We start from the raw sequence: 18,894 nt of genomic DNA, 5'->3' as shown, positions 1-18,894 counted from the left end.
GGATTTTGAGGACTGGTGTTGAGAACCCCCCCCTGCCTTAATATATAATAAAAAAAAAAAGTACAAAGTAGAATGAACTGCGACTTCTCTTGCACAGAACTAGTCAGATATAAAGCAATGATCAGCACTATGCCTTATTTTGCCGTGATACCTTTCTTTCTTACCAGTGCTACTGGCACCACGCAACAATATGTTGGGGGGGGGATTGAACCAGGGGGTCTCCGGAGCTGAACCCCATTCATTTCGGCTCTGGGTACTGAAAATAAATGTTCCAAATGTGTGAAAATAGAGATTATTTGTCCCAATAAATTGGTCCGACGCAGGTTTCTTGCAGTTCCAATTATGTATTCTTCCTAGAGGTAGTTACATTAAGCTTCGTGACGCGGGAGATTTAAACTTTGCCAAGATACCAGCCCCCCTCCATTGGGGGTCTGTATCTCAGAAAGTAGGGGGTTCCCGGAGCTGAAATGAATGGGGTTCAGCTCTGGAGACCCCCTGCTTCAAACCTATGTTAAAAAAAATAATATAGGAGGTATGAATTGCTCTTTTAACCTTCTACATATATTTTATACGTGATATACATTTTGCGGATCTGTGATGACAACACGTTGCAATCATAATAGCTGCAGATGCCTTCATTTTTTTATCTACCAGAAACCACCGGCTGGGTGAGTGCTCTCACATTGCTGCTTGTTCAATATACCTGCAAAGTTCTACTGCTATGCACTTTCTCCATCAGCAGGAAGGACAGGCAGCTACAGGTGACTTGTGTCTGTTTTATGAACGTAGCACTGATACAGCAATCAGGATGCAGCAAGCGCAGCTCGTTAAATTGCAGCTTCTTATTCTTTTGTTCACTTTCATTATTCTCAGAGATATATATATATATTTTTTTTTTTTTTTACTACTCGGGAAAGATGAAATTTTTAATAGGCAGAAATAAAATGCAATATGAAGAAGAATGCAGCAGGTCAATAAGCTTTTCTTTTTTTTTTTTTAGCCAGTTATCAGAGTTTTCTGCTCTAGGTATTTTAATTGAAGATTAAATACTGTTTAAAAAAAAAAAAAAAGGTATGTACAAATGTAGGCAGTGTATATTTTGAGTATTCAATGAAACTTGAATAAAAGGTTTGGGATGGAGCACTGGCACTTTAATTTCCCCTTTGTTACGATCACCATGCGTTCAACTAGAAGTAGCCTCTTCATTAGGGATTACTGGACCTGGCCTCGTGTGATGTGAGGTTTATACTAATGAAGAGTCCATACGTAAGATTATAGTAGGCTCGCCCGAGCGACGCGTGCTCTAAGGATTTAGGCGATGGGGAGGCGTGGCGGTCGTGTCTCCAGACTGGTTCGCCCTCATTGGCTGAACCGCTCACGTGACGCGGCCGCTCTACATCGCGCTGGCACGCACTAAGGCCTGGCAGTTACAACTGGTGTTTTGGTTACAAACGTTGGTTAGATTGTATGCTCTTTAGGGCAGGGACTCCTTTTTCTATTGTTTTGTGCCTGCAGCGCTTATTCCCATTATGTTATATTATTATGTCCCGTGTATTACTGCTGTAAAGCGCTGTGTACATGGAGGGCACTGTATGAATACAGATATACATACAGTGTTGGGAGCCTCCACTAAAAGTGTCCTTTAATTCAATAGTTCTCCAGATTAGAAAACTTCTTTATAATTTCCCTGTAACCAATGTACTTGGGACAAAGCAGGGAAGGTAAAAAGCATTATGTTCAGCAGAATCATCTGAGCAAAGTATTACCAATTTGCTAAACAAATGGATTTTATATTCTAAGACATTCAATGATTCTAGTGACAGCTGTGAGGTCTGATTAATACAAGTGCAGAAATATTTCAATGAAACAATAACTGTATAATGAGCCATAACCAAAATGTACTCCTTAACCACTGAACCGCAGCAGCACCATCCCCTTCCGTGGTGTCCCCTGCTGCTAAACTTACAGTGGTTTAGCAAGCGGTGTCCCTAGTTTCCTCCGAAAAGACAATGACTTTATTTGAGCTCATGCCACAAGTCCGCCTTGTGGTTTTGGTAAAGAGACTAATTTATTTTGTAACTTGCTTATATGTTTTTTTGGCTGGTTACATTATACCACCCTAATTTAATTTCCTGACTTCCTAAGAAGCAATGCCCCCCCCCCCCCCCCACCCCCCACCCCCCTCCGTTCAATCGGCTCCTGCATCTTGCATGGTTTCTATTTTCCCATGAACAGGCCAAATAGATTATGTACAACGCAATCATTCTCAGGCAGAGTTAAGGAGCCTTACAATCTCAAAAGGTTCTGGGTAGAAATAAATCACTGCAAAACCCCATCAAAGTATTTGCAACAACAACAAAGAACATGATGCACTGTGTAAAGCTATGAACTATTTCTATTTACTTCCCGACTGTCTATATTTTGCTTGCCAGTAGATATAGCGTATAGACCCTTTGCTGGATTTCCATTTTGGTGCCCAAACCTGCTGCCCTTCTTCTGTTGGCGCTGGGTGGGGACGGGTGAACAGCAGCTGTAATAATTGGAATTCCACCATCATTTTGTTGGTCTCTGTTACGGAGTAGAAGTACTGTAGAAGACGATTGAAATCTTATTGTCATTACTGGAGTCCCGAAATAATTATTTTTCCCCCCATTATGAGACATAATTGGCACGGTTCACAGTTTTTTGGGTTTTTTTTTGCCTTCCTTAGGATAAATAGAACTATAACTACAGTGTGAGTATCTCAGCCAATTACAATTCAACAGCGATTAAACTTGATGGACATGTCTCTTTTCAACCTCACCTACAGTACTCCTGTATGTAACTATGTAACCGTTAGATGTGTGTTACATGTCAGGCTTTTTTCTGCTAAGATGGTTATTGTAATTTTAGGGAAGGACACATACTTCTGATTTGAATCTCAGTGTCCCCAAGTCAAGCCCAGAATGTGCTACGTTCGTCCCGCTACGAATTCACCCTGCCCGAGCTGGATTCCGGTTAGTTGAATTCTGTCTGCGGGGCTTCCGTGTAAAATTACAAAAATATGCAAGGTGAAGGCAGCAGTTGCATAGCAAGACCCTTTGTGCACAGGAACGGTGCCCAGTATCCTGTAGCAGAAGCAATGTGAGCAGCGGTGACTCCCAGAGGAGGCTGTCCACTGGTTTTCTTTAGGCCTCCCTCGGAAGCAGACTTCACAGAGATGTATAATAGGACACAGAGGCAGAGAGCCAGTGGGCAAGAGGAAACAGGGGGAAATAATATTTTGGTAGATGTCCTCCCTCCCCCGCCGCCCACGTTTCTGAAGGTAAATGGGTTTAAATGGACCCCCCTTTTTTTGGGGGGGGGGATGTATTTGAAGTTTTTCTAATGCGCTGCAGTGTAGGAAGTGGCATGGAGCGCTGGGAGACAGGGATGTGCATTGGCTGTTTACATTGGTTCTCATGCACTGGGTTGTTCAGGGAAGGAAAACACGAGATGAGACTTGGACTCTCCAGGTAGCCTGGAGCGGAAACGGCACAGGTCGCCGATACTTTCGATCTCACTACATTAACTCCTGCAATGCCGCCCGTCTCCTGCTTTGACCTTTAAAGGTGGAATTGCCCCAGGGGGAAGAAAAGAGTAAGCGAGGCGTCCAATTTGTCTAATTTCTGCTTTGAAATCATACAGACAAGATCACTGTTTATTGTTTATCTGCCATCCTGGAAAAAATACAAAGCTAAAGGGAAGAATCGAGGCAGAAAAAATAAGGTTGGTTCAAACGGAGTCAAACACCAATATGTTAAAGCACCCTGCAGCTTTAATCTAATGTATAGTCCCGTACGCAGAATCCCCCCCCCCCCCCGTCTTAAAATAAACATGTGTTTGTGTAATAAACCTTTTTTACGTGCTGCACGTAGAGTTCTTCATTTCCATTTGGTTCAATGCCATTGCTCTCCAGCAGTAGCTGCTTGCAATTATTTCGGCTTTCAAACGCAAATGCTCCTGGTAAGGGGTTAACGCTCTGCGCCAGCCATGCCCTATACTGGGCGCCAGCAAGCTCTGAACTGGAGTAATACATATCGGTTTATAGCTTTTTCAATGAATCGTTCACTTTGTGACTTGTAAGCAGGTAGGGAGAAGGAGCGGCTCAGTGAGTAAAGGCTCAGTGAGTAAAGGCACTGAGTGTGATGCAGGGGAACCTGGTTCAATTCCTGGTGTCGGCTCCCTGTGACATTGGGCGAGTCAGTTTATCTCCCTGTGCCTCAAGCACCAAAAACATAGATTGTGAGCTCCACGGGGGCAGGGACTGTGTCTGTAAAATGTCTCTGTAAAGCGCTACGTAAAACTAGCAGAACACAAGAACAAACAATTATTATTAGAAGGCACAGTCGTTATACCAAGGCTTTCACACATTGCTTTCTTGTCTTGATGATTCATTTTAAATTGCGTTTCTATTTGTTTGCTACACAGTGTACCTGTCTGGGTCGTCCTGATCACATACATCATATTGGAAGTCTCCAGGAGTTTTCCATTTTTGGAGCAAAGTAATTGTTTTGTTAATTCTTCTTCTCTTTTTTTTTTTTTAAATGTGTATTTTCCAAGAACTGATTTAAACCTCCGTGTTCATCCGAAATGCTGCTGCATTCCTTGCCAAATTATGTCCGAGGCCCAGACGAGCGCCTAATGAAAGCAGCATGTATTGTATAGTTTGTGTTTTCCCTTTCAGAGTTAGATTTTCATGTCTACATCTGCAAATCTATTAAACATATATCTTCTATTATCACACACCATTCTACACAGGATGGTAGATGGCTGTTCCTAAGTCGGACTATACCAAGAATGTGTGTGTTTTTAGTTGTTTGTTCGTATTAATCCAGCTTCTGATTTGAGTTCTTCTTGCTCAGAACATTTTGGCTTCCCATGGATCCACGCTCTGTGTGGACAGCTATTTTCAGAGCAGGTAGCCAGGGGCCCCTGGCTTGCTACTCCTGAAAATGGCTCAATTTCCCCAGTAACTGCGGGGGGATTAGATTGTAAGCTCTTCGGGGCAGGGACTCCTTTTTACCAATGTTACTTGTATGTCTGTAGCGCTTATTCCCATTATGTGTTATGTTATTGTGTCACCGGTATTACTGTTGTAAAGCGCTGTGTACATAGATGGTGCTATATGAATAAAGATATACATAATTAGGGCAGGGGGGCGCGAGATATTTCGGGGGGGGGGGGGGGCGCAGCGGTTGCAGAGGCCTCGTGCTCTGCCCCCGGCATTTAATTTATATTCCTTGGGGATCGCGTGAGGCCCCTGCAACCTCAATTTACCTTAATTCTTCTGGCTTCAGGACTCACATGACACCACGTTGCCATGGAGACGCGGCGTCAGATGACGCCGCTGACCACGTGACGTCACGTGACTCACGGCATTATTTGACGCCACACCAAGGTAAGAGGGGGGCGTGAGCACAGAGGGAAGCCAGGGGCGCAGCAACAAAAGTTTGCGTTCCCCTGCATTAGGGCATAATGATGTACTGTTACTTTTTTATTTCCAAACCTACAGCCATCCCCACGAACAATTGCTTTTTTTTCTCCCGGAGATATTTGCGCTTTCATGCCTGGTTAAAAAGTTAAACATAGATAAAAAAATAACACATTGCCTTCAGTGTCGCCCGATAGTAAGTCGGCGCTGCATGTCCCGCTGCGGTTATCTTGAAATGACACCGGTATCCCCCTCATGCATTAGCTATTACTGCTACTTTGAAAATGACACACTCAATGTGTTCATTATTATGTCTATTGCACCCTTGGGTTCCCCGGGCATCCCTAAAATGTTCCCCGAAGTTTGCAGGTCATTTGAAAATGTTACTAAATGCAAAAGAATTTACAAAGCACCTGATCTCAGACGCGCTATTAGAGAGGGTTGGGGTTCCTAACAATGCATCTGATCTCAGACGCGCTATTAGAGAGGGTTGGGGTTCCTAACAATGCATCTGATCTCAGACGCGCTATTAGAGAGGGTTGGGGTTCCTAACAATGCATCTGATCTCAGACGCACTATTAGAGAGGGTTTGGGTCCCTTACAATGCATCTGATCTCAGACGCGCTATTAGAGAGGGTTGGGGTCCCTTACAATGCATCTGATCTCAGACGTGCTATTAGAGAGGGTTGGGGTTCCTTACAATGCATCTGATCTCAGACACGGTATTAGGGTTGGGGTTCCTTACAATGCATCTGATCTCAGACGCGCTATTAGAGAGGGTTGGGGTTCCTTACAATGCATCTGATCTCAGACGCGCTATTAGAGAGGGTTGGGGTTCCTTACAATGCATCTGATCTCAGACGCGCTATTAGAGAGGGTTGGGGTTCCTTACAATGTATCTGATATCAGACGCTATTAGAGAGGGTTGGGGTTCCTTACAATGCATCTGATCTCAGATGCGCTTTTAGAGAGGGTTGGGGTTCCGCAGAATTTCATAATATAATTAGATGGTTCCTTAATCAAAAAATAGGTTGAAAACCACTGATCTACTGCATGATGTTTGAATCCGTCGTAGAGAGCCTGTCTGAAACTTGTTTATAGGGTGTTTTTATCTTTACTGTACTTCATACAGCAGAGATTCGTTACTGCTTTTTAACCCACCATAACGCTTTGTCATTTAATAAACAATACTAAAAATGGCAGACAAGGCTTTTACTGAACAGCGCTTCAAACTCTAGTACTCTAGTATTTGTTGCTACGTGTCTTCTCTAAGTTGCTTTGCATCGACATTTTCCTTGACAATGGTTGTCTGTACAAAACTAAGTTGAATACATAAAACTTCACCTTTTCTTGGTAAGAAAGTTATTTTTCGTTTTCAGGTTTTTGTTTTCCACACATTCATCGCCCCCAGTTTAAGAAGCTTAGCCACGGTTAAAGCAAGTATTAAGACACCAGAACGTACTGTATTCTTCCTCTTTGTGTGACAGTAAAAGCAAATATGTTGCATCAAAGGCAATCAAAGGCTTGTTTGAGATAATAAGTATATTTACAGCTGTGCTGTGAAGAACCTCCGTACAAATAAGGAGGCGTCTGTTTTCCCCCGTCTTAATTCACTTTGTTGTGATGACAACGGAGAACAAACCTGATTTTGAGAAATGAAAAATGTAATCTCCTTATCGTTTGAACGCAAGCTGCATATTTGTTTACGCACAATATACGCCGCATAAAAGTTAAATAAAAGCGCCTCTCAATTCTCTCCTCCGTGATCTTATTAGCACTCGTGTTCTATTCTCTGCTCGCGCTCCTGCTGATTTCGGGATGTGCTTAGGGCCAACATGGCACAGGATGAACAATGCAAAGCAAAACAGGGGCTGGTTTCAAGTAGCAGTATTCTGGGATACATTAGGCTACGGATGCCAGTGTGGCTGACTCCCTACATGCAGGTACTCCATATCTCGAGTGGAGAGTACAAGCTTACAGTCCCCGAGTTTATCTCTGTTATATGAAGCTGCAAGGACTTGAGACTCAACTTTTTTTTTTTTTAAACTTCACTGCGAAAAGAGCCTGCATTATTAAACTCATGATTACGCTGTTGAACTCATTCAGGGCATATTTCAGTTAAAATATTGTTTGCTTTAAATAAGCAATTCATGCTTTTTTTTAAATTATTGTTTTTTTTTGTTTTGTTTTTTTAACATGGGTTTGAAGCAGGGGATCTCTGGAGCTGAACATCGTTAATTTCAGCTCCGGGGATCCCCTTGCTTCCCGACATAAAGTACACACCTCAGTATGGGGGTGCCGGTATCTCCGCAACGTTTAAAGCTCCCGCATCACGCGGGCCAATAGGAAGCCGATCCTGAAGATGTCACGGCTTCCGATGGGTCGCGGGAGCTATGAAACTCCGCCGGTGCATGATCCCAGGTACCCGAGCGGAGCGGCTACCTACACCCACTACCTAGGCAAGTCGCTCCAGAAGCAGGGGGTCCCCCGGAGCTGAAATGAATGGGGTTCAGCTCCAGAGATCCGCTGCTTCAATCCCATGTTAAAACAATTTGCAAATAATTTTTGCTCGCGCTGAGTGCGCTCATGCTTGGAGAGCGCTCCAAACATGGGCGCCGGGTGTCCTCCGATTAAGCAAGCGCGTGTGGGGGGGGGGGTGGGGGGTTGGTGCCGGCATTGCGGGCCAGCTGAGCGCGTAGGTAAGTTTAGGTTTTTTGTTTACCTAAGTGCCGATCGCGGCTTCGCATGTGTGCACGAGCGCACCGCATGCACGGGGACTTGCATATATCTATATATGTAAGTCTCCTCCGCAAGCGCTGCCCGCTCAGCCCGATCAGCGCTAGCGGGGACTTAGCCTTAGATTGCCTCTTTAAGCCTAAAACATGTATGTGTATATAATGTATATTAAGAGTCTACAGGGTCCAGAGACTCATGACTGCATTTCTGATAATGAATTCAGACTTGGTTAGAAGGTATCACAGTGTTTGTTTGAATTAAAACCCTGATAAGGGTCCTGGTATCTGATATTGTTATTATAATTATTTATTTCAAAGGAAATGTCAACAATATGTATTTCAGTTCAACACAACAAATATTTATTATAAGAAGCACGAGAAAATAATGTTGTCCGTGTCCCTCAAGCATGGTAAATGTTTGGAAATGCAGAGTTCTACCAATGCTAATACTGTCCCTAAACCACAAACCTCATCACAGGCCTGACCTAGAATCCTCTGATTAAGGGGGGAAGTCCATATGTTCACAATGTTAAGCCTATATATGCAATATAAGATACCCACCTAGTACATCTTATTGTGATGGGATTTCTGATATAGCTGTTATGCTCTCCTTTTGCCATTATAACTGTGACGGTGCTCATCTCCAATCAGGAAGCGGAGCCGCTGGGGTAGGGATGCAGAATAACTGACCAGGGCCCAGGGACTGAGTCCTGTTAGAGTATCCGTAGTCGGTAAGCAGGCAGAGGTCAGGGCTGGCGGCAGTGCTGCAGAGTCCAGGCAAAAGGTCGCGGCAGAGGACAGGCAAAAGGGCAGGGCAGGAGGAAGGTAGTGGGGTGGGGGTGACGGTCTGGGGTCAGCAACAGGGATTCCAAATAGGCGAAAGGGTAATGCGTGAAGGCGAAGATCAACCGGAGCGGCAGCAAACAGAACTTTGCTCCCACTGGGAACTGCAGCCTTAAGTAGCAGGCTGCCAGTAACCAAAATGGCTGAACTGAGGGGAAAGGGCAGGCAAGCTGGAAAACCCAAACTGTTGCAAACCCCGGCACGGATCGGGCAGGATCCTTACAATAACTGCATTTTTGTAGTACCGAACGAACAAATGTCGATTCACAATGCAAGTGTTCACTGGAATGGAGACTGCCAATGCAAGCGTGTTTGTGCGGCTTTAGCGTCTCTGCTCACGTGTTTTGTGCTTTAACTTTCTCGGTGATATTAACACAGCATGTGAGGGTTTTTGCAATACAAGCCTCTGATATAATGTCAAATACAGATATGAGCCCTGGCAGGTACATTGAAGGACTCCAGTGGAGGTTGAGGGTCTGTTCTCTCAGCCGAAAGAGCTTTGGGAATGTGTTGATTTACATGGTAGCATGTTCACTGTAACATTCTCAGACTGAACAATTGGAGGCATAAGTTGTCCTGACTTTTTTAACATCACTCATATGATTTGTACTCTCTTTCGGTCTATCCAAGAGAACAGAATGAGGACAGAGTGGGAATTGGAAACCACGAAAACTAACTAATTAAAGGGTGCTATGCTTTTTCTTTTGTTTCACACATTTTTATTCGTTTTTTCAACATAACACAAATAACATAAATAGAACGCTTTGTGGAGAAAAACAGCAATGATGGAAAAATAAAACACAAGGGTATATGGGCAAGCATCGACCAAGCTGTACAGATGTAAATAAAATAATTTGACTGATTTTTGGAGTTGTGTGTTGAATTTGGACTACATCCGGGAGGGAGGGGGGGGGGGGGGGAAGAGTATAAAGAGTAACAGAGTAGGGGGAGAGATGGGCAAGAGGGAGTTGAGAGGGACAAGGGGGGGGGAGAGGGGTAAATGGGGGGGAGAGTGGCATGGTGAGAGGGGGGGGTGTTACCACCATCCACCCTGTTCGCCTCAACCATAGATGAAATCATGGTCATGCTTCTATAGAATGCTGACTGAAACCAGTCCAGTTTTCCCTCATCTTGTTTAGGGAGGGGGGATGCTTTTTCTTTTCAATGGGAGTTGATGCATGTTAAGGCACAGCACCATTTAGTGGATCTGGGCCTAATGGGGTTATTCATTAAACTGCAATAATGCACGGAAACTCCTATTGAAGTCCCATGTACCATCTTTGACCCCGTTGTGAGCAGAGATGAGAGATCTGTGGGAACTCAGGAAAAAGTCCACCCAATTTCATTATTTAGTTTTTTTCCCCCCCGCTTTGCTAAATATGAAGGGAAGAAGAAAAACGACATGACTTTAAATCGTGTGTAATGTGTGCCCACGGGGACCCCATTACAGCGCCAATTATCCCAAACCCCGTTAGAAAGCGCTTTGGTTCCCACTGCACGAGACAAAGGTTAGCAGAGCAACGGTGGACAAGGGTCCTTCTTTAAAGTCTGGCATCCGACATGAAAGTGACGCCAGCAATTGGAAGCAATTTGCAGGATCGTTTGATGATTCTATTAATTATGGCACCAACAAACAGTGCTTGGGAAACAGTTTTGTTTTCTTGCATTCTTTGCTGATTACTAGCAGCGCAAGCCAAGTTGGAAGAGATGCCTCGCAGAAGCACGGGGAGCGCAGCTAGAACCATTGTGCTTTGTACTGAATCTAAGGCGACATCATGTAGGCGGCTTCGTCCAGTGCTACTCTTGACCCAACGTTCACCCAAATCAGTTATACCGAATGTGAGAGTCTGCTGTGGTGCCTATTGCAGGATTAACCCAGGCCTCTTTGGCACTCGTGTTAAGCCCATCACTGGCAAAAGTGATGGTGTCAACCAAAGGGTTAGGTGGTGAGGCCAGTTGAATGGAACACTCTGCGTACACCTTAAAGATGTAAAGGGGTCTGGAGTCTTGTGTTGCAAAGTGAGCTGTGGCTTAGGATGACAGGAATGAATATATGTTGGTATACGTTGCATTGGTGGTCAGACTGTGATACATTTAAAAACCAACGTACTTCCTAACAGGGCAAGAACACTGAAAAATATCATTGATAAAGCACTTCAGCCGTTTCACACTGTCTCTACAATAAGGTGATGATTGTCAGATATAATTATAGATCTGTGTGTGTATATATATATATATATATATATATATATATATATATATATATATATATATATATATGTACAATATATATAAATATATATACACACACACACACACACACACCGTTCTGCACATTTTAGCCTAAGACGTTTATTTATATATTTTTGAACCATGCCCCTCTTTGAGTTCAATCTATTAGCAAAATAAAGTAATTGTTCAATGGAAAAGCAAAAAAAGAAATCTATCACTGTTTGCTCTGACTGATAGCCACAGCGAGGACCTAATTAATGGCAGAGATGTTCCTGTGTATTCAAGCTAGCACAATCATTGTTCGACGGAGATTAAAACTGTAATGTAAGTATAACTAGACTTCCATCTAAAAATATCCAGTCGGCCTCCGCTATTAAATAGCCGATGTCTTCTTTAGTGACAGATATATTTCCCCTTCTTTCCTTGCGCTCATGAAACGCGAAGCACGTACAGTATTGTGTAACGCGAGAATTCCACGGAGAGAGATGGAACCGAGATTGGGGCTCCGTCTGTCTCTTGGACGCTGGCTTTTAGAAGCTCGGTGTAACTCCGTCAGTTCAGCCCACAGACCTCCCGGCACCAGGGAGAAAAGAAAACGTTCTGCACCATTTTGTCGGGGTACGATGCCAGCCAACTGATTCGCTTAAGAGGACATGGGCCTGATTAACCCCTTTGCAGTGTGTTGCCGGCACGAAGGCGTTAAGCCATTTAGTTATCGATGAAGCGAATATGCGTTTTGCCACCATTTTCTCTGTCAAATAAAGGAAGCAAATATATTTTATATCCTATTTTAAAAGATTTATCCTCTATCTGTGCAGTAAGGGAGGGACCATTTTTTAATAGAAACCTGTGTGTTTTTTTGTTCTTTAAAACATTTCTAAATCTGTATATTTTGTAAATCAAGAAGTAGCCACCTTCATTATGAATTGATCATCGTAATCCTCGAGATCCGCATGCTGGTTGGCCATTAACTTTACATTTGAGAACAAACCAGGGTCAACAAGAGCAAACGCTTTGCAATACAATGAAAACAACCCGCTGTTCAACGTCTTTTCCTGCACGGCGCGTTTCACGATCTGTTTGATCCCTTTTCAAATGGACTTTGTATTAGAATTTGAACTCCACAACTATTGAGGTTGCCGGAAACGGCCTGCGTGATTGCAGTGTGTGGCAGACATCGCCGGCAGTGAAGGGGTTAATTGCTACCAGCAAGACGAGGGGATATCTCCACCCCATACAGGCAGCCATCCTCCCTTCATGTCTCTGTAATTGAGCGAATCACCTGTGTTTTGTAGACCTCCTGTCTCCAGCAAAATCATAAGCATCTGAATGTTTTGTCAGGTCCTGATATGGGAATACCTATCAGAATTGCACTATGAGGGCAGGGAGGCTGATTAAGTGTTTGAGATAAGGTTATGTGACACCACAGGTTTAAAAATACCAGAACTGAAATTGGCCCCTCTGTCTGGCAGCTACATTTCGGAGCATTCAGCTGCCGGGGGCACCGAATACCCTCCTTAGGTTCTGTCTTGGGCTATCTGAAAGAAACAAGAACCATTCAAGAAGCTGCTTCTTGACCCCGTTGCACCCACCGTCTGTGCACTGGAGGAGTTCATGCAATGCTAGCCAGCCAGCCAGTGTGTCTTATCATGGCTCCACAGTGCAATTGAGGAGCAACTGTATGTAACAAGTTAGAAGGGGGAATTAGTGATGATGTAAAGGGAGAAGCAAAGGCAATCTATTGCTTGTTAACCGTCTACCTGGGTCACACACAGGAGCTTATGATGCATTTTCGCTACAGTATATTGCTCCTGGCAAAGTGTAGATTTGTTGTACTACATGCAGGTTAAGAAACCTTTAATCAACCAGAATAAAAGTTCCTCATAGATGAAATAATAGTGCACAGAGCGTTGGAAATCTCACTGGGCTCTCCATATGCAGTATTACCACATGTATGTATGTATGGTATGTATGTATGTATGTATGTATGTATATATATCTCAAATGGAAATATTACTGTGTGCTCATTTGCATGTCTTAGACAGGTGTGCAGCCCCGCCTTCCACCAGTATCGCCCAGCATACAGTGCTTCCACTGCAGCAAGGGATTCTGGGAAATGACATGCAAATGAGCACACAGTGCCACCTTTTGCTTCAAATCCATATTGACATGGACCCCTATAAGCTTATGCTTGATGCATTGCACAGCTTTTCTGCACAGCCTGGGTTAAGATGCATAGCCAGCAAACCCACCCACAGACAGCCGTTTCGACCTTTTGGGTCTCTTTCAGGGTGAGGCTGGTTATACTGGCTTTGCAATTGTATAATTATGTGTGTGTGTATATATATATATATATATATATATATATATATATATATATATATATTTTGAAGCAGGGGAACTTGGTTCAATTCCCGGTGTCAGCTCCTTGTGACCTTGGGCAAGTAATTTTATCTCCCTGTGCCTCAGGCACCAAAATCATAGATTGTAAGCTCCACGGAGCAGAGACTGTGTCTGTATAAATTCCTATGCGCTGCGTACTGCGCGTTATACTGTAATTGTGATGCGATTTGTCCCATTGGGAGAAAAGCTCTATATGAAATAAAGTTACCGTGTATGTGTGTGTATACATCTCCTTACTGTACACGTACTCATCACCTGTTTTACGTGTGGTTTTCCATAATAACAAGGGTAATCACGCCTGCTACATCTGTATGTCTAACACACACACACATCTATCTCTGTGCATTTTTCATTCGCAATGTTGTTTCAGTAATGAGTTAACGTTGGATTTTCCTGTGTCCCGACTCACACCAATTTCCCCTGTTTGCAGACAGCCTGCAGCCAGAAACCAAGCGGATCCTCACGGCCCCTTCCAAGAAGAAGTCCAAGGCAGGGAAAGGGGACACAGAGCCTGCTAAAGAGGAGGAGATGAAAGTGGACAGCCCGCCCGTGCTCATCACTCTGTGCTTCAATAGATACGTGTTCGACCCCCAGAAAAAAATGATCCAGTCTTGATGCAATGTCTCTTCTTCCTGTGCTACTGAAGGGTCACCTAAACACCCCTTCACTGCCGATGGGTCAGTACAGCCAATTATTAAGGGCATTGCAAGCGCATCTATCATGGCCATTGCAGTCCCACTTGGCACGGAAGGGGTTAAAGGTGCAGTCTTATTAAGTCCAATTTTTTTTTTGATTTTTAAAAAAAATTATAAATAGCCTTCACTTATCTTTTTTTTGATTCTCATCATTTGCTGCCGATTTTTGTTGTTGTTGAAACACGATCATAAAAAAATATATATTTTTGCTTTATAACAGAGTTGCGATGAGCGCACATCAGGAATCGCTGCTGCACCCTAATTAACGGCTAAACAGACACTCACACATGTGACCGTGTAAATATTGGCTACATGGCTAAGTGCCTTCAGTTGAGGATTTTCCATCCTGTGGATTATTATGGCTTTTTGGTGGAATACCGATGTTGGAACCCCTCCTAACCGCAAAATGGATTTTATTTTTTGTTATGTGCATCGAAAGTGTGAAAAACCAAAGGAATGTAATGGTGGGTAATTAATTTGCGATAGGTAACGGACATCTCTGGCAGTGAAGGGGTTACTCAGGGAAGCATTGATGTTTTTCGTAAATAAAACAAATATATATCTATAGATCGATGTAGTTGCTGATTATGCTGCCATTGATTTTGCGTTTGAATTTTTAAGACCCTTTTAAATCTGTTATTTGGACCGATTCTCCCTTCTTTATTATAGAGCAGCATACAACTGCTGAGTTTGTTTAGCGCTGACACTCTTGCATTATCTGAGGTCCCACTCCTTACCCAAGCTCAGCCAGATAAAGAACTGGTTGCAGTGTATTTAAAAGTAGCATTACTGAAGTAGGTTCAGGCAAGTTGAAATCATCCTTTTCAAGCGCACAAAATCTCTTTTAAAGCTGTAGACCAAGCAATATCCTACGTGTCTATTTTTTTTTTAATAAATCAGTTCAATGAAAAAATTCTTGTAGCATTTAAAAATAAAAAAACAACTCTTGAATTACATTTTTTAAGTATTATAATGTAAAAAGCATTTTTTCCTTCTATAGCAACCATTTACAAAGTCACATCCCCTTCCTCTTCTGAAACAGGCTCTAGCACACCCCTTTGAGCCCGGCCCTCTCTCTAGCAGTGCACCAAGTGTATCTAGTGACTGCCTGGTCACATGATCTTCCCCACAGAACTTTGCATCTTTGGTCCTCTTCTGCTGCCCTCAGCCATTTAGTGAACCCCCCGAGCCGAATCTTCGCCAATCGATCACAGGAGAACGGATCGATCGGCAACTTAGCTAATTACTTATCATTGTGTGGATTGTATTGATGCACATATTAAAGGGAAAAATAAATCAATTTAAAAAAAAACAGCAATCCAAGCGGGACAAACTTTTTTATTTTTTAACATAGGATTGAAGAAGGGGGTCTCCAGAGCTGAACCCCGTTAATTTCAGCTCCAGGGACCCCTGCTTCCGGAGGTACTTACCTCCATAGGTGGTGCCAGTAAAAGCTTTGCTGGGCTAGCAGGGATTATGTAATAGCCGCTTTTCAAAACAGCCCGCGCCCTGCGGGCCAATAGGAAGCCGTGACATCATCGGTGCAGGAGCTTTAAAAAGCCAGAGAGATACCGGCACCCCCTATGGAACTAAGTATCTCAGGAAGCAGGGGGTCTCCGGAGATGTAACTAATGGGATTCAGCTCTGGAGACCCCCCTGCTTCAATCCTGTGTTACAAAATGTAAAAAATCTTAACAAAAAAATTGCACATTTCGGCTGTTCCCGTAGCAAAAGAAAATAATGGAGCTTTTTTTTTTAAAGAAAGCCATTTATCTCCAAAATAGAAGTGATTGGAGATTTGTCAAGAAAATCAGTGGTGTTTCACCTTTTCTATTTCTTTGCAGTGTGTTGCAGGGAAGGGGTTATCTTTGGGGTGGTTTGCAGACATTTCGGGGCTCTGTGCAGATGTCCAGGACGCTTCATGCATGCTCCTGGATATGAAGCAGCAGAAAAAGGCGGCAGCCCGAGTTGTTCCCGGGGATGCTGCACAGCGGGTATTGGGGCAGCCAAAATAAACTTCTTTACATCTTCCTAGGACGTGTACAAAACAAGCTGGAGCATTAACAGACATCTAGAGACAAAACATTGAGCATACAGACAAAGATATGGTGGCTTTCAGAACATTCATTTTGCAGCCTGCACGAGTCTAGTCTTTGAAGATCCCAGCAGTTCACAGCAGTTCACAGCAGTTCACAGCAGTAAGACCCTGTCCTGCTGCAGCGTATTTGGTGATGATGCTCAAAGGTTGATGAGGGAGCACAAATTACCCGGCAATAATGTGGTCAGCTCACGCATTAAGTTGCACATGCTGTGCAAAGCATTAGGATGCATCTAATTAATGGCATGTTGCATCCCTCCCCAAACCCCTCCAAGGGCTGCAGAAAGTGAGGTGTGAGGGACAGGGGCGAGAAACAGTTTGTGAACCCCTTAGGATTTTCACATATTTCAAACCTAAAAGTTTATTAGTTCTTAATCTAAGTTCTAATAATAGATAAAGATAACCTGATCAAATAAATGACACAAAATCATGATACCACAAGATGCACAATACATAAGGGCGCCTATCAGTGAAAGCATGCGGCAGAACCCCAAGCTGTCAAAATCAGGGCCACGGTAAAAATACATTTCCTACAGGATCTGCCATAGTGACCATTTATAGTTCCACCAAAATGTATGTATTTTACTCCAAATAAATAATAATCTCTTTTAATTTCCGAATGAAAAATTAAAAAGTATTGCACAATTAAATATTTTATTATGAAGGGAAATTAACATAGACTATAATCAATGAAAGAAAAAAAATTCAGACTTCATATGAGACACTGCACATGCAATCTTTCAGAAGACACATATACATATGTCTATGCATCTCAATATACAGATTATATATATATAGTGTGTGTGTGTGTGTGTGTGTGTGTGTGTGTGTGTGTGTGTGTGTGTGTGTGTGTGTGTGTGTGTGTGTGTGTGTGTGTGTGTGTGTGTGTGTGTGTGTGTGTGTGTGTGTACAGTGGCGAGAGAAATTTTGTGAACCCCTTAGGATTTTCACATATTTCAAACCTAAAATGTTGTTAGATCTTAATCCAAGTCCTAATAATAGATAAAGATAATCTGATCAAACAAATGACACAAACACATGATACTTTTTCAACATTTATTTATCCACAAACGATTCAACATTCAATATCCATGTGTGAAAAAGTAGGTGAACCTTTAGGCTGCGTCCCCGCTGGTGCTGAGCGTGCTGTGCCGCTTGCCGCTTTTACGTCTTGTACTCGTTATGTCCACTCACACGGTGTGCGCACGCACGCTCTCTCAAGCTTGGCGCTTAAGACAAAAAAAATGACTTTGAAGCGCGCTCAACATGCCCCCAATGCGTCCCCCCACTCCCGCTTGCGAAATACACAGGACACCAGGCGCTCATGCTTAGAGAGTTGGTGACGTCACCGCTCTCAAGCATGAGCGCGGTCAGCGCCAGCGGGGATGCAGCCTTAGATCAGTACCTGGTGGCGCCCCCTTGAGCAGCAATAACTTCAACTGCGCGTTTCCTGTCACTGCTGGTCAGTCTCTCACATCGGGTTTGAAGAATTTGGGCCCATTACTCCTTACAGAACTGCTTCAACTCGGTGACCTTTGAGGGCTTCCTTGCATGGACAGCTCACTACAGGTCCTGCCACCAAATTTCGATGGGGTTTACTTCCGAACTTTAACTAGGCCATTTTATAACGTGGAATTTCTTTTTTTGCAGCCATTCTTTTGTAGCTCTGCTTGTATGTTTAGGATCATTGTCTTGCTGCATGACCCACTTTCATTTCGGTTTTGGCAATCCGTTGAGTTCTGACGCAAAGTTAATCTTTCCTGTCTTGCCTTCAAATACTTTCTGGGCAAGCTACCCGCCTATCTGCACAAACTCCTCACCCCTACCACAGACAGAACTTATTACCTGAGATCTGACTCCACCGTCCGAAGGTTCATCCAAAAATCCGGGTCTCTCCTCCTTCTCTTATAGTGTTCTTCACGACGGAACAATCTCCCAGAGACTCTCAAAACCGCCTTCAGTTTGTCATTTCAAGACTCCAGCTGTCGCACGTTTTAATTTTGTCTGTCACTGTTCCATACACCCATAACATATATTATCTCTAGTTGTCCATGACGTCTGAAAATTGAACGTATAACCTCGGTTCATTTAATGTAGCCATGTATTTGTCATCATAACTGTGCGCCGGGGACATACTTGAAAACGAGAGGTAACGCTCAATGTATTACTTCCAGGTAAAATATTTTATAAATAAATAAATGAAATTAGGATTGTGAGAGGGGATTACAGAGTACGACTTTTCTGGAGGTACGTTTGGTTTCATTGCACTTTGCTGCTGTGATCTCTTCATGTATAACCTGTAGGTCTTGGAGAGACGGATTCCACTTGGCAGGGAGGCTGACACACAAGTCTGCTAATATTACTGCTGTCTGATGATGAGCCAAGATGTATTCTTCATGTGCACCAAAGCCCTGTCTGCCACAGCTGCAGCTCCAA

General features: G+C 43.4%; 1 protein-coding gene across 13 annotated transcripts in view; it reads left to right on the top strand.

Annotated features, from left to right (window-relative positions):
- EEFSEC (eukaryotic elongation factor, selenocysteine-tRNA specific) overlaps positions 1-18,894 on the top strand; it is a 137,548-nt gene that overhangs the window by 86,998 nt on the left and 31,656 nt on the right. For 4 of the 13 annotated variants that reach the window (XM_075574561.1, XM_075574560.1, XM_075574566.1 and 1 more), the window contains one exon: positions 14,096-14,927. The exons of 4 other annotated variants lie outside the window; for them this stretch is intronic. In XM_075574561.1, the coding sequence (XP_075430676.1) occupies positions 14,096-14,280 (185 nt within the window). In that variant the 3' untranslated portion in view covers positions 14,281-14,927. Of the gene's footprint in view, positions 1-14,095; positions 14,928-18,894 lie in introns of those variants that run through there. 5 more of the 13 variants (XR_012788605.1, XR_012788606.1, XR_012788607.1 and 2 more) reach the window with 3 other exon arrangements.

The sequence above is a fragment of the Ascaphus truei genome, chromosome 17 (assembly GCF_040206685.1).
Source record: "Ascaphus truei isolate aAscTru1 chromosome 17, aAscTru1.hap1, whole genome shotgun sequence".
Lineage (NCBI taxonomy): Eukaryota > Metazoa > Chordata > Amphibia > Anura > Ascaphidae > Ascaphus > Ascaphus truei.
This window is presented reverse-complemented; position numbering and strand designations above follow the sequence as displayed.